Source organism: Anolis sagrei, chromosome X, assembly GCF_037176765.1.
Source record: "Anolis sagrei isolate rAnoSag1 chromosome X, rAnoSag1.mat, whole genome shotgun sequence".
In the NCBI taxonomy this organism is placed as follows: domain Eukaryota; kingdom Metazoa; phylum Chordata; class Lepidosauria; order Squamata; family Dactyloidae; genus Anolis; species Anolis sagrei.
Window position 1 is genome coordinate 108,582,304 of NC_090034.1, and position 16,545 is coordinate 108,598,848.

The following is a 16,545-nucleotide window of genomic DNA, read 5'->3' on the forward strand; positions in this document are numbered from 1 at the left end:
TCAAGAGAGTTATGCGCATGTGCGAACTAGGTAATTCTGCCTATAAATACTGGATGCTTTTGGGGTAGTGCTCTGTGCCACATCAGCCATTTTGAGAAGCTGGGGCGCCCTTACCCGGGGTAAGCATTAAATTCTGTGAACTTGCAAAAGCTGTCTCTGTCTCTTCCTTCTTCACTGATCTCTTGGAATCCTGGAAGTCGGGGACACTCCCGCAACAAGCACACACTGCAAAACAACACACCCATCCCTCCACACTCCCACCAACGCCACGTCAATGCAAAATCATGAGAGTTCAACATCTCTTGGTCTGTTTGTCGTTGCCGTTGTCACCCTGCTTTGAACTGAATCGTATGAGTCCACACCACCATATATTCCAGTTCAAGGCAGATAATCTGGATTTTATATGGCAGTGTAGACAGGGCAGGTGTGTGTTGTTCTACCTGGTACCTGCAGGCTACTTCAAAGACTTGGATCCAGCTGGCGAAACACGTGTTGGCATCGCCCTCCTCAGGAAGCAAATAATGCATGGTATACATTTTAGTGAATGCACACGTATGTTGGGGCTCAGCAGCAGAGTGCTGGGGGTGCTGGATTTTTCACTGAGTCTATGTGTGATTAGGTTGAAACTCAGACAGAAAGGCAGGCCGTCGATCAGAGAGAAGGGATGGTATGAAGTAAGACTTTTGAGAGTCCATTTCGCTTGAGAATCAGCCTTCACGGATGGATGGCATCCTTGAAGTGACTGGACTGACCTTGAAGGAGCTGGGGGTGGTGACGGCTGACAGGGAGCTCTGACGTGGGCTGGTCCAGGAGGTCACGAAGAGTTGGAGACGACTGAACGAATGAAGAACAACAACTGCCGCACCCTGTATATCAACATGCGTTATTTACACCAAAAGTTCCCCAATCAGTTATGACAATTCAGCAGCTTCCTTATCTCAAAGTTAATCAGATACTCACCTCCTCCATGATGCCATTTCAAGGTGTCAATCATAGGATGGTATCTCCTAGAAGGACTGGGAGAGAGCTCGGATAGATCTTGGGATTCCATGGTGAGAAACATCTGGAGGAAGGAGAAGACAAGACGTCAAAGCCAAGTTCAGAGATTCTACTGACTGCTGTGTTTTTTCTGTGGCTTTCTGACTTTGCATTTACCTTTCTGGCGGCAAAAAAAGCCAATGGGATGTTGGCCTGCATCAATAGGAGCCTAGTGTCTAGATCTAGGGAAGTCATGCTATCCCTCTATTCTGTTTTGGTTAGACCATACCTGGAATATTGTGTCCAATTCTGGGCACCACAATTGAAGAGAGATATTGACAAGCTGGAATGTGTCCAGAGGAGAGCGACTAAAATGATAAAAGGTCTGGAGAACAAGCCCTATGAGGAGTGGCTTAAGGAGCTGGGCATGTTTAGCCTGAAGAAGAGAAGGCTGAGAGGAGATATGATGAGGGCCATGTATAAATATGTGAGAGGAAGCCACAGGGAGGAGGAGGGAGCAAGCTTGTTTTCTGCTTCCTTGGAGACTAGGACGCAATGGAGGAATGGCTTCAAACTACAAGAGAGGAGATTCCATCTGAACATGAAGAAGAACTTCCTGACTGTGAGAGCCGTTCAGCAGTGGAACTCTCTGCCCCGGAGTGTGGTGGAGGCTCCTTCTTTGGAGGCTTTTAAGCAGAGGCTGGATGGCCATCTGTCAGGGGTGATTTGAATGCAATATTCCTGCTTCTTGGCAGAATGGGGTTGGACTGGATGGCCCATGAGGTCTCTTCCAACTCTAGTGCTGGACTAGCTGGAGCTTCCGAACAGTCTTCAGAAGCAACCCCACATAGAGTGTGTTGCAGTAATCTATGCAGGATGTAACCAGAGCGTGGACCACTGTGGCCAAGTCAGACCTCCCAAGATATGGGCGCAGCCGGCACACAAGTTTTAACTCTGCGAAAGCTGCCCTGGCTACCACCAAAACCTGGGGCAGTGTAGATCCAGCTTCAGACTTCCCTTTCTAATAGCCACTAACCTATGGTTTCAAATATGATAGCCAGCCCTCTTCTTGTGTACGACTCTCTCTTGGTGTCCTGGGCACATCCTTTGCTCCATCCAGAAAGGAGCCAGGACTACCAGGGAAGGGGGGGGGGGGGGTGCTATGTCTTCCCTTCCATCCCTGACCCATCACTGGCCATGGGACCAACTGGAAGGGTCTTCATCATTGTTCCAGGGTTTGACTCACGGTAAACGGAGAAAAGCACCATGCCCAGGACGACGGCGGCGCTCAGGCTCCCAAAGACAATGCCAACGATGGTCATTTTGTTGAATCCCCGGGCTGCAAGGAGGAAAGCACACAATGCACATCACTCTCTGGACAATATTTTTCCTTGTGTTGTTGCAAGGTTTTTTCAGGCTATATGGCCATGTTCTAGAGGCATTCTCTCCTGACATTTTGCCTGCATCTATGGCAAGCATCCTCAGAGGTAGTGAGGTCTGTTGGAACTAGGAAAATGGGTTTATATATCTGTGGAATGACCAGGGTGGGACAAAGGACTCTTGTCTGTTGGAGCTAGGCATGAATGTCAGGAGAGAATGCCTCTAGAACAGTGGTTCTCAACCTTCCTCATGCTGCAACCCCCTAATACAGTGTTTCTCAACCTGGGGGTTGGGACCCCTGAGGGGGTCGCGAGGGGGTGTCAGAGGGGTCGCCAAAGACCATAGGAAAACACAGTATTTTCTTATGGTTGAGCCCGAGCACGGCAGGGAGCCCTGCCTTCACGTCGGTGTGAGCTGCAGCGGGGAGTTCCGCAGTTCCTGGTTGTCACAATTGGAAGAAACAGATGAAATGTGCCCCAGCAGGCAGCTCAATAATAAGACTGCACTCAGCCTTTTCTTTGCTTTCCCTTCTCCTTACATTGTATCATTCCCCTAATATGGCACTTGAAACTTGCAACATTTAATCTTTCCGCTTGATACTTTTGTATCTTTCCTTGCCTCAAACTAACTTAACATTAAAATAACCCTTTTTCCAGGCTCCGGAGAGCCGTGAGCCTGCGGGGAGGTGCCTCCAGGCACCCCCCGGACCCTGGATCTGTGTTCGCCCAATTCGTGGATACTGAAACCGCCATTTTGGACCCCAGTAACCACTAAAACAGTACTTTTCTGCTATTAATTCTAAGACTAACTGCTATCTCGCTTTCCTCATTTTGGACTCCTGCGCTCAGGGATAATCATTTTTGTTTAAAGTATTTTATTAGACAGCAAACAGCTGATTGCCAAAGCTCTGCTGGCTCGGTGAAAGCAGCCTGTTATTCCCTTGCTACCACTCGTTCCTGCTCGTGCAGTGCGATCAGGGGCTTGCTGTGGGCACCCACAGGAGGACCCGGAGAAGTGGCCAGGCCGGCCCCCGACCCCAGCGCGGAAGATCTAGTTCGCCAAGGGCCGGACAGTGGATTCTGTTGCTTCCTGACCCAGCGCACATAACTGGGTTCCTGTTTCCTCTTTGTGAACCCTCTGACTTATGCTCTGGACTATGGACTCTGCTACTACCCAACCCAGCGCCCATCTCTGGACTTCTGCCTTTTCTTATTGACTCTCTGCTTCATGAACTGAACTGTTTGCCACATCCCTGGCCACGAACTTCCTTCTGGTGCTTGCCTTGAAATGCAAGCAGCCTCCGCTTCCACGCACCTTTGCCGAAGGACTATGAGATCTCCAGTTTGCGTTATAATAAAGATCCAACATTATAATAAACTTTGCTTGGGATGGGGATGGGATTGCCTTATGAAATATATGTAATGGGATATTATATGAAATGTACCCTGGTTCCCCTCCCTGCTTCTCCTCTTTGACCCTTGCCCCAAAAGGAATGTGACCTAAGGATTACTGTGACAGGGAGGAAACCCTTTGTCCTCCCGAAATGGTTCATATTTACATTTGCATGGGCCGTGCGGTTGATCCCCTTCTCAAACTAACTTTCAGAGCAGACAGTAAGGGAGGGAAGGGTCAACAGAAACTCAGGAAGAAAAGACTGATTGTATCATTTTTAGGTATTTGTTGATCCCCCTTGTTTACAAGGCCCTGAGGTCCAAATATCATCAAAAGCTCCTTTTCATACTTCCTCCCAAATCCAATCATAAACCAGGAAACTCATTGTTCCCCTATCTGTCACCCCGCCGGTGAGGACAAAGCCTCGCATTTCAGCTGGCGGATGCCCCCTGGGCTCATCATTTCCTCTGAACTGTCAGGCTTCGTCCCGCCTCCTGGCTGCCGATTGGTCCATCTTCAGAGGCGCTAGGAAGGCACTGATTGGCCTCCCAGAGGCAGCGGAGCCCGCTGATTGGTCCAGAGGCGAGGCATGCTGCCAAGCCTCCTCCCAGCTGTTCCGCGGCCAGCCAATCAGCCCGAAGCCGGCTGACAGAGGGTGGGCGGGAGTTTTGAAACTGTTTTCCTTTGTCTGTGTACTATAAAAATGCTTGGAAATTCTGTAAAATCATGCTTGCAGTGGAATGATTCCTGCAATGCATCTGATCTCAGCTGAATCACAATAAACCTCGATTGCTGAAAACCTTCTTCCACTTGGATGAGGCATTATTATTTGTAATATTTTACTCTTTGGATTGGCTCTCGCTGGCCTCACCAAGGGACCCAGAGCCCTTTAGGCGCGGTCCTCGGGCTTCTCCCTGAGAGGAGACCCCACTAAAAAGTAGCTCGATATCATGGTCATGGGGAATCCATGTGGGAAGTTTGAGCCAATTCTGTTGGTGGTGGAGTTCAGAATGTTCTTTGATTGTAATGAACTATAAATCCCAGTAACTACAACTCCCAAATGTCAAGATCTATTTTCCCCAGACTCCACCAGTGTTCACATTTGGGCATGTTGAGTATTTGTGCCAAGTTTGGTCCAGATCCACCATTGCATGAGTCCACTGTGCTCTCTGGATATAGGTGAACTACAACTCCCAAACTCAAGGTCAATGCTCATCAAACCCTTCCAGTGTTTTCTTTTGGTCATGGGAGTTCTGTGTGCCAAGTTTGGCCCAATTCCATTGTTCACCTACATCCAGAGACCACTGTGGACTCAAACAATCATAGAATCATAGAATCAAAGAGTTGGAAGAGACCTCCTGGGCCATCATCCAGTCCAACCCCATTCTGCCAAGAAGCAGGAATATTGCATTTCATTCAAATCACCCCTGACAGATGGCCATCCACCCTCTGTTTAAAGGATGATGGATCTGGATCTGGACTAAACTTGCGATGAATATTCAATATGCCCAAATGTGAACACTGGTGGAGTTTGGGGGAAATAGACCTTGAATTGTAGTTGTTTATAGTTCACCTGCAATCAAAGAGCATTCTGAACCCCACCAACAATAGAATTGGGAGAAACTTCCCACATAGAACCCCCATGACCAACAGAAAGTACTGTTTTCTGATGGTCTTCAGTGACCCCTCTGACACTCCCTCATAGAATCAACAGTCAAGAACAGAGGGAGAGGGAAGCTTCAGAAGGTTTTGGAGGTTTTTTAGCGTATTTCGCGGTCGCGTCCGCCATTAACGAATCGATTCGTTATTGTTTTGGAAATCGATTCGTTAATTTTTTACCATTTATGAAATTTCGTAAATATCGAACTTTTTAAAAGGAAAATTTTGTAATTATTTTAAATATCGAAACAAACCCCCCCCCCCCCCAAATACAAATCGATTTTAGAAACAAATTTTTCCATTGTTACCCAGGCCTAATATTTATACATGGCCCTCATCATATCTCCTCTCAGCCTTCTCTTCTTCAGGCTAAACTTGCCCAGCTCCTTAAGCCGCTCCTCATAGGGCTTGTTCTCCAGACCCTTAATCATTTTAGTCACCCTCCTCTGGACACATTCCAGCTTGTCAATATCTCTCTTGAATTGTGGTGCCCAGAATTGGACACAATATTCCAGGTGTGGTCTAACCAAAGCGGAATAGAGCATGGGGAGCATGACTTCCCTAGATCTAGACACTAGGCTCCTCTTGATGCAGGCCAAAATCCCATTGGCTTTTTTTGCCGCCACATCACATTCCTGGCTCATGTTTAACTTGTTGTCCACGAGGACCCCAAGATCTTTTTCACATGTACTGCTCTCGAGCCAGGCGTCACCCATTCCGTATCTTTGCATTTCGTTTTTCCTGCCAAAGTGGAGTCTCTTGCATTTGTCCCTGTTGAACTTCATTGTGTTAGTTTTGGCCCTTCATCTCTCTAATCTGTGGAGATCCCTTTGAATCCTGCTCCTGTCCTCTGGAGTCTTGGCTATCCCTCCCAATTTGGTGTCGTCTGCAAACTTGATGATCCTGCCTTCTCGCCCGTCATCTAAGTCATTAATAAAGATGTTGAACGGGACCGGGCCCAGGACGGAACCCTGCGGCACTCCGCTCGTCACCTCCAGGGGTCTCGACCCCCCAGGTTGAGAACCACTGCTCTAGAACATGGCCATATAGCCCCAAAAAAACCTACAACAACCCAGTGATTCCAGCCATGAAAGCCTTCGACAATACATCTTTCCTTGTATTAGCAATTCTATTCTTAGTGGAGTCTACTATCCACATTTTGATTAAATTATCCCATTTCTTGGTTATTTTAGGTGGAATACTAAATGGGAGGGTTTGGAATAAGTATAAAAAATTAGGTAATATCATTTTTCATGCCTTCAGCCTTGTTGTAATGCCACCATTCCATTTTTTCCCCAGTTTTCCTAGAAAACTACAGCTTCTCTGTGGATTTTCAAGGCAGGAAAAGAAGATGGAGGAGGCAAAATAATGGTTTGTCCCAAGGCAGTGTTCTTTACTTACCAAAGAATTTGGGCTCGTCGTCAGGTGGATCTGCAAAACAAACAAAAAAACAATTTGGCTGAAACACAGCACACAAATAGACAGTCATATTGTGCCAAAATGTGATAGTCTTGTTGCACAAAAATGTGCAACATATTGACATATTGCAAAAAAAGTTACAGATAATCTTGTTGCACAAAAATGTTATAGACATATTGCAAAAAATTTTTACAGATAGTCTTGTTGCACAAAAATGTTATAGACATATTGCAAAAAAAGTTACATATAGTCTTGTTGCACAAAAATGTTATAGACACGTTGCAAAAAAAGTTACAGATAATCTTGATGCACAAAAATGTTATAGACACGTTGCAAAAAAAGTTACATATAGTCTTGTTGCACAAAAATGTTATAGACATATTGCAAAAAAATGTTACAGATAGTCTTGTTGCACAAAAATGTTATAGACATATTGCAAAAAAATGTTACATATAGTCTTGTAGCACAAAAATGTTATAGACATATTGCAAAAATGTTACATATAGTCTTATTGCACAAAAATGTTATAGACATACTGCAAAAAATGTTACATATAGTCTTATTGCACAAAAAATGTTATAGACATACTGCAAAAAAAAGTTACAGATAGTCTTATTGCACAAAAATGTTATTTACATATTGCAAAAAATTTTACAGATAGTCTTGTTGCACAAAAATGTTATAGACATATTGCAAAAAAGTTACAGATAGTCTTGTTGCACAAAATGTTATAGACATATTGTACAAAAATGTGATAGTCAGATATATCGCACAAAAAAGTTATAGGCATAATGTACAAAAATGTGATAGTCAGATATATTGCACAAAAACGTTATAGACATATTGTACAAAATGTGATAGTCAGATACATTGCACAAAAACGTTATAGACATATTGTACCAAAATGTGAATCAGATATATTGCACAAAAATGTTATAGACATACTGTACAAAAATGTGATAGTCAGATATATCGCACAAAAACGTTATAGACATATTGTACAAAATGTGATAGTCAGATACATTGCACAAAAACGTTATAGACATATTGTACCAAAATGTGAATCAGATATATTGCACAAAAATGTTATAGACATACTGTACAAAAATGTGATAGTCAGATATATCGCACAAAAACCTTATAGACATATTGTACAAAAATGTGATAGTCAGATATATCGCACAAAAACGTTATAGACATATTGTACAAAAATGTGATAGTCAGATATATCGCACAAAAACGTTATAGACATATTGCACAAAAATGTTATAGACATATTGTACAAAAATGTGATAGGCAAATATATTGTACAAAACGTTATAGACATATTGTACAAAAATGTGATAGTCAGATATATCGCACAAAATGTAATAGACATATTGTACAAAATGTGATAGTCAGATACATTGCACAAAACATTATAGACATATTGTACAAAAATGTGATAGTCAGATATATCGCACAAAAATGTTATAGACATATTGCACAAAAACGTTATAGACATATTGTACAAAAATGTGATAGTCAGATATATTGCACAAAAACGTTATAGCCTACAGTGGACGATAAGCTCTACACTTCCGATCCGCGTATCCTCAGGGCCCTCGATCACGGTTAAATAGTTTCCCAGGTCGGTGATGTTCAAGGGTGTGATCTCAAGGGAGCAGTCGGGGTGTATGGTCTCTCGCCCGGTGAAGCCCGGCCCCTTCCTCACTTTAAAGCGTGGGTAGAAAAAACCGATCAGGATGGTTTCGTTCTCTCTCATTTCCCCTCGGAACCAGCGGCAGGTCACCTGGGCAATGGCCAGGGTGACTGGGATGAGGCGGGCACTTCCTCCTTCCATCGGCATTGGTGGCTCCACCGTGATATTTGTCCGCTTGTAGTAGGCCTCGGTCGAGAAGAAGCAGACGCTCAGGACGAAGGCTGTGGAGAGAAGAAGGGAAGGGACGTCACTCCCAGCAACGCATCCCTTGAAGGCAAAGCCAACCAACCCAACATCTGGCTCATATCTCCAAGCAGCCTCAGGACCTCCAAAGGCTGGTTGGAGATAAGAAAGGAAGGGACGTCACTCCCAGCAAAGCATCCCTTGGAGGCAACGCCAACCAACCCAACATCTGGCTCATATCTCCAAGCAGCCTCTGGACCTCCAAAGGCTGTGTGGAGAGAAGAAGGGAAGGGACGTCACTCCCAGCAACGCATCCCTTGGAGGCAACGCCAACCAACCCAACATCTGGCTCATATCTCCAAGCAGCCTCTGGACCTCCAAAGGCTGTGTGGAGAGAAGAAAGGAAGGGACGTCACTCCCAGCAATACATCCCTTGGAGGCAACGCCAACCAACCCAACATCTGGCTCATATCTCCAAGCAGCCTCTGGACCGCCAAAGGCTGTGTGGAGAGAAGAAAGGAAGGGACGTCACTCCCAGCAAAGCATCCCTTGGAGGCAACGCCAACCAACCCAACATCTGGCTCATATCTCCAAGCAGCCTCTGGACCTCCAAAGGCTGTGTGGAGAGAAGAAAGGAAGGGACGTCACTCCCAGCAAAGCATCCCTTGGAGGCAACGCCAACCAACCCAACATCTGGCTCATATCTCCAAGCAGCCTCTGGACCTCCAAAGACTGTGTGGAGAGAAGAAAGGAAGGGACGTCACTCCCAGCAAAGCATCCCTTGGAGGCAACGCCAACCAACCCAACATCTGGCTCATATCTCCAAGCAGCCTCAGGACCTCCAAAGGCTGTGTGGAGAGAAGAAAGGAAGGGACGTCACTCCCAGCAAAGCATCCCTTGGAGGCAACGCCAACCAACCCAACATCTGGCTCATATCTCCAAGCAGCCTCAGGACCTCCAAAGGCTGTGTGGAGAGAAGAAGGGAAGGGACGTCACTCCCAGCAACGCATCCCTTGGAGGCAACGCCAACCAACCCAACATCTGGCTCATATCTCCAAGCAGCCTCTGGACCTCCAAAGGCTGTGTGGAGAGAAGAAGGGAAGGGACGTCACTCCCAGCAACGCATCCCTTGGAGGCAAAGTCAACCAACCCAACATCTGGCTCATATCTCCAAACAGCCTCTGGACCTCCAAAGGCTGTGTGGAGAGAACAAGGGAAGGGACGTCACTCCCAGCAAAGCATCCCTTGGAGGCAACGCCAACCAACCCAACATCTGGCTCATATCTCCAAGCAGCCTCTGGACCTCCAAAGGCTGTGTGGAGAGAAGAAGGGAAGGGACGTCACTCCCAGCAACGCATCTCTTGGAGGCAACGCCAACCAACCCAACATCTGGCTCTCATCTCCAAGCAGCCTCTGGACCTCCAAAGGCTGTGTGGAGAGAAGAAAGGAGAGGAACGTCACTCCCAGCAAAGCATCCCTTGGAGGCAAAGTCAACCAACCCAACATCTGGCTCTCATCTCCAAGCAGCCTCTGGACCTCCAAAGGCTGTGTGGAGAGAAGAAAGGAAGGGACGTCACTCCCAGCAAAGCATCCCTTGGAGGCAAAGTCAACCAACCCAACATCTGGCTCATATCTCCAAGCAGCCTCTGGACCTCCAAAGGCTGTGTGGAGAGAAGAAGGGAAGGGACGTCACTCCCAGCAACGCATCTCTTGGAGGCAACGCCAACCAACCCAACATCTGGCTCTCATCTCCAAGCAGCCTCTGGACCTCCAAAGGCTGTGTGGAGAGAAGAAAGGAAGGGACGTCACTCCCAGCAAAGCATCCCTTGGAGGCAAAGTCAACCAACCCAACATCTGGCTCTCATCTCCAAGCAGCCTCTGGACCTCCAAAGGCTGTGTGGAGAGAAGAAAGGAAGGGACGTCACTCCCAGCAAAGCATCCCTTGGAGGCAAAGTCAACCAACCCAACATCTGGCTCATATCTCCAAGCAGCCTCAGGACCTCCAAAGGCTGTGTGGAGAGAAGAAAGGAAGGGACGTCACTCCCAGCAAAGCATCCCTTGGAGGCAACGCCAACCAACCCAACATCTGCCTCTCATCTCCAAGCAGCCTCAGGACCTCCAAAGGCTGTGTGGAGAGAAGAAGGGAAGGGACGTCACTCCCAGCAATGCATCCCTTGGAGGCAACGCCAACCAACCCAACATCTGGCTCATATCTCCAAGCAGCCTCTGGACCTCCAAAGGCTGTGTGGAGAGAAGAAAGGAAGGGACGTCACTCCCAGCAATACATCCCTTGGAGGCAACGCCAACCAACCCAACATCTGGCTCTCATCTCCAAGCAGCCTCTGGACCTTCAAAGGCTGTGTGGGGAGAAGAAGGGAAGGGACGTCACTCCCAGCAACGCATCCCTTGGAGGCAACGCCAACCAACCCAACATCTGGCTCATATCTCCAAGCAGCCTCAGGACCTCCAAAGGCTGTGTGGGGAGAAGAAGGGAAGGGACGTCACTCCCAGCAACGCATCCCTTGGAGGCAACGCCAACCAACCCAACATCTGGCTCATATCTCCAAGCAGCCTCTGGACCTCCAAAGGCTGTGTGGGAAGAAGAAGGGAAGGGACGTCACTCCCAGCAACGCATCCCTTGGAGGCAACGCCAACCAACCCAACATCTGGCTCATATCTCCAAGCAGCCTCAGGACCTCCAAAGGCTGTGTGGGGAGAAGAAGGGAAGGGACGTCACTCCCAGCAACGCATCCCTTGGAGGCAACGCCAACCAACCCAACATCTGGCTCTCATCTCCAAGCAGCCTCTGGACCTCCAAAGGCTGTGTGGAGAGAAGAAAGGAAGGGACGTCACTCCCAGCAAAGCATCCCTTGGAGGCAACGCCAACCAACCCAACATCTGCCTCTCATCTCCAAGCAGCCTCAGGACCTCCAAAGGCTGTGTGGAGAGAAGAAGGGAAGGGACGTCACTCCCAGCAATGCATCCCTTGGAGGCAACGCCAACCAACCCAACATCTGGCTCATATCTCCAAGCAGCCTCTGGACCTCCAAAGGCTGTGTGGAGAGAAGAAAGGAAGGGACGTCACTCCCAGCAACGCATCCCTTGGAGGCAACGCCAACCAACCCAACATCTGGCTCATATCTCCAAGCAGGCTCTGGACCTCCAAAGGCTGTGTGGGGAGAAGAAGGGAAGGGACGTCACTCCCAGCAACGCATCCCTTGGAGGCAACGCCAACCAACCCAACATCTGGCTCTCATCTCCAAGCAGCCTCTGGACCTCCAAAGGCTGTGTGGAGAGAAGAAGGGAAGGGACGTCACTCCCAGCAACGCATCCCTTGGAGGCAACGCCAACCAACCCAACATCTGGCTCTCATCTCCAAGCAGCCTCTGGACCTCCAAAGGCTGTGTGGAGAGAAGAAAGGAAGGGACGTCACTCCCAGCAAAGCATCCCTTGGAGGCAAAGTCAACCAACCCAACATCTGGCTCTCATCTCCAAGCAGCCTCTGGACCTCCAAAGGCTGTGTGGAGAGAAGAAAGGAAGGGACGTCACTCCCAGCAAAGCATCCCTTGGAGGCAAAGTCAACCAACCCAACATCTGGCTCTCATCTCCAAGCAGCCTCTGGACCTCCAAAGGCTGTGTGGAGAGAAGAAAGGAAGGGACGTCACTCCCAGCAACGCATCCCTTGGAGGCAACGCCAACCAACCCAACATCTGGCTCTCATCTCCAAGCAGCCTCTGGACCTCCAAAGGCTGTGTGGAGAGAAGAAGGGGACGTCACTCCCAGCAACGCATCCCTTGGAGGCAACGCCAACCAACCCAACATCTGGCTCATATCTCCAAGCAGCCTCAGGACCTCCAAAGGCTGTGTGGGGAGAAGAAGGGAAGGGACGTCACTCCCAGCAACGCATCCCTTGGAGGCAACGCCAACCAACCCAACATCTGGCTCATATCTCCAAGCAGCCTCTGGACCTCCAAAGGCTGTGTGGGGAGAAGAAGGGAAGGGACGTCACTCCCAGCAACCCATCCCTTGGAGGCAACGCCAACCAACCCAACATCTGGCTCATATCTCCAAGCAGCCTCTGGACCTCCAAAGGCTGTGTGGGGAGAAGAAGGGAAGGGACGTCACTCCCAGCAACGCATCCCTTGGAGGCAACGCCAACCAACCCAACATCTGCCTCTCATCTCCAAGCAGCCTCAGGACCTCCAAAGGCTGTGTGGAGAGAAGAAAGGAAGGGACGTCACTCCCAGCAACGCATCCCTTGGAGGCAACGCCAACCAACCCAACATCTGGCTCATATCTCCAAGCAGCCTCTGGACCTCCAAAGGCTGTGTGGAGAGAAGAAGGGAAGGGACGTCACCCCCAGCAACGCATCCCTTGAAGGCAACGCCAACCAACCCAACATCTGGCTCATATCTCCAAGCAGCCTCTGGACCTCCAAAGGCTGTGTGGAGAGAAGAAGGGGACGTCACTCCCAGCAACGCATCCCTTGGAGGCAACGCCAACCAACCCAACATCTGGCTCATATCTCCAAGCAGCCTCTGGACCTCCAAAGGCTGTGTGGGGAGAAGAAGGGAAGGGACGTCACTCCCAGCAAAGCATCCCTTGGAGGCAACGCCAACCAACCCAACATCTGGCTCATATCTCCAAGCAGCCTCAGGACCTCCAAAGGCTGTGTGGAGAGAAGAAAGGAAGGGACGTCACTCCCAGCAACGCATCCCTTGAAGGCAATGCCAACCAACCCAACATCTGGCTCATATCTCCAAGCAGCCTCTGGACCTCCAAAGGCTGTGTGGAGAGAAGAAGGGGACGTCACTCCCAGCAACGCATCCCTTGGAGGCAACGCCAACCAACCCAACATCTGGCTCATATCTCCAAGCAGCCTCTGGACCTCCAAAGGCTGTGTGGAGAGAAGAAGGGGACGTCACCCCCAGCAACGCATCCCTTGAAGGCAACGCCAACCAACCCAACATCTGGCTCATATCTCCAAGCAGCCTCTGGACCTCCAAAGGCTGTGTGGAGAGAAGAAGGGAAGGGACGTCACCCCCAGCAACGCATCCCTTGAAGGCAACGCCAACCAACCCAACATCTGGCTCATATCTCCAAGCAGCCTCTGGACCTCCAAAGGCTGTGTGGAGAGAAGAAGGGGACGTCACTCCCAGCAACGCATCCCTTGGAGGCAACGCCAACCAACCCAACATCTGGCTCATATCTCCAAGCAGCCTCAGGACCTCCAAAGGCTGTGTGGAGAGAAGAAGGGGACGTCACCCCCAGCAACGCATCCCTTGAAGGCAACGCCAACCAACCCAACATCTGGCTCATATCTCCAAGCAGCCTCTGGACCTCCAAAGGCTGTGTGGAGAGAAGAAGGGAAGGGACGTCACCCCCAGCAACGCATCCCTTGAAGGCAACGCCAACCAACCCAACATCTGGCTTATATCTCCAAGCAGCCTCTGGACCTCCAAAGGCTGTGTGGAGAGAAGAAGGGGACGTCACTCCCAGCAACGCATCCCTTGGAGGCAACGCCAACCAACCCAACATCTGGCTCATATCTCCAAGCAGCCTCAGGACCTCCAAAGGCTGTGTGGAGAGAAGAAAGGAAGGGACGTCACTCCCAGCAACGCATCCCTTGGAGGCAACGCCAACCAACCCAACATCTGGCTCATATCTCCAAGCTGCCTCTGGACCTCCAAAGGCTGCGGGGAATTTTCCAGACTGTATTGCCCTGTTCCAGCAGCATTCTCTACCCCTTCTACCATAAAAGAAGACACCATGCAAGCCCTCCCAACAGAAGGCCATCCAGCCATAGATATGATTGAGAGAGAGAGAGGGAAGGAAGGAAAGAAGGAGGCTCTTCCATGCTTCATATTCCACTGTTGACCAGCTCTAACTGTAGGGAAGTCCTTCCTGATGTTGAGGTGGGCCCTCTCTGCCTGCCTTTGAGTCCTGGCCCCCTGCCTGGCCACTCCCTCCCTCCTCCTTGCAAGTTCCTTTCCTTCTCTCCTTCCCTTCTTCTTCCTTCTCTCCTTCCTTCCTTACTTCCTTGCTTCTCCCTTTCATTCCTTTTTGTTCTTTCCTTCTTTCCTTCCTTCTATCCTTCCTTCCATTCTTTCCTCTTTCCTTCCTTGCTTCTCTCTTTCTTTCCTTCTTTCCTTCTTTCTCCTTCTCTGTCCTTCCTTCTTCTTTCCTTCTCTCCTTCCTTCCTTCCTTCCTTCCTTCTCCCTTTCATTCCTTTTTGTTCTTTCCTTCCTTCCTTCTATCCTTCCTTCCATTCCTTCCACTTTCCTTCCTTGCTTCTCCTCTTTCTTTCTTTCCTTTTTTCCTTCCTTCTTTGTCCTTCCTTCCCTTCTTCTTTCCATCCTTTCCTCTTTCCCTCATTACTTCTCCTTTCTCTCCTTCCTTCTCCTTCCTTCCCTCTGTCTTTCCTTCTCTTTTCTTCCTTCCTTCCTTCTCTTTCTTTCCTTCTCTTCTTCCTTCTCCTTTCCTTCCTTCCTTCTATCCTTTCTTTTTGCCCCCTCTCTCCCTCCTTCCTTCTTTCTTCTCTTCCCTTTCTTCCTTCTATCCTTTCTTCCTTCCTTCCAATCCCCCTTCTTCCTTCCCTTCTTCTTCCTTCCTTCCTTCTCTCCTACCTTCCTACCAACCTTCCCTCTCTTTCCTTCCCTCCTTCCTTCCAATGTCCCTCCTTCCTTCCTTCCCTCCTTCCAATGTCCCTCCTTCCTTCCTTTCTTCTCTCCTTCCCTCTTTTCTTCCTTCCCATCACCCTTCCTTCCTTTTTGCCCCTCTTCCTCCTTCCTTCCTTTTCCCTTCCTTTGCTCCTTCCATCCATCCTTCTTTCTTTTCCTCCTTCTTTCCCTTCTTCTCTCCTTCCTTCCCTCCTTCCTTTCTTCCTTCTCTCCTACTTTCCTTCCAACACTCCCTCTTTCCTTCTTTCCTTCCCCTTTGCTCTCTCTCCCTCCCTCCTTTTCTTTTCTCCTTCTTCCTTCCTTCTCTCCTCCCCTTTTTCTCTTTTTTCCTTCCTTTCTTCCTCCCCTTCCTCCCCTCTTTCCTTCCTTCCACACTTCCTTCCTTTTTGCCCTCTCTTCCTCCTTCCTTCCTTTCTTTTCTCATTCCTTCATTCCTTCCAACCCTCCCTCATTCCTTCCTTCTTTCCCTCCTTCCCTCTGTCCTTTCTTCCTTTTTGCCCTCTCTCCCTCGCCCCTTCCTTTCCTTTCTCATTCCTTTCCTTCATTCCTTCCAACCCTCCCTCATTCCTTCCTTCTTTCCCTCCTTCCTTCCTTCCTTCCTTCCTTCCTTTTTGCCCTCTCTCCCTCGCCCCTTCCTTTCCTTTCTTTTCTTTTTTTCTTCCTTGCTTCAATCCTTCTTTTCTCCCTTCTTTCCCCTTCCTTCCTTCCTCTTTCCTTCCTCCACCCCTCCTTCCTTTTTGCCCTCTCTTCCTCCCTCCTTCCTTCCTTCCTTTTCTCCTTCCTTTCCTCCGTCCTTCCTTCTTTCTTTTTTCCACTTTATTTCCCTCTTCTTTTTTCTTTCTTTCTTCCTCCCCTTCCTCCCTTCTTTCCTTCCTTCCACCCTTCCTTTCTTTACCTCCTTCCTTCCTTCCTTCATTCATTCCTTCCTCCCAACCCTTCCTCCTTCCTTCCTTCCTTCCTTCCTTTTCTCCTTCCTTTCCTCAGTCCTCCTTCCTTCCTTCCTTCATTCTCTCTCTCTCTCTCTCTCTCTCTCCCTCCCTCCCTCCCTCCCTCCTTTTTTCCTTCCTTCCTTCATTCATTCATTCCTTCCTTCTCTCTCTCTCTCTCTCTCTCTCTTCCTTCCTTCTCTCCTTCCTTTCCTCAGTCCTTCCT

The 16,545-nt window shown here is 48.9% G+C and overlaps 1 protein-coding gene across 1 annotated transcript in view; it reads right to left on the bottom strand.

Moving 5' to 3' along the window:
* Positions 1-2,138: 2,138 nt before the first annotated feature.
* The window catches only part of LOC132780509 (uncharacterized), a 17,012-nt gene continuing 2,605 nt past the window's right edge, over positions 2,139-16,545 (bottom strand). Inside the window, exons 2-4 of the mRNA XM_067460810.1 lie at positions 8,386-8,865; positions 6,811-6,840; positions 2,139-2,317 (exon numbers count right to left, since the gene is read on the bottom strand). Coding sequence (XP_067316911.1) covers positions 2,139-2,317; positions 6,811-6,840; positions 8,386-8,865 — 689 coding nt within the window. The remainder of the gene's footprint in view (positions 2,318-6,810; positions 6,841-8,385; positions 8,866-16,545) is intronic.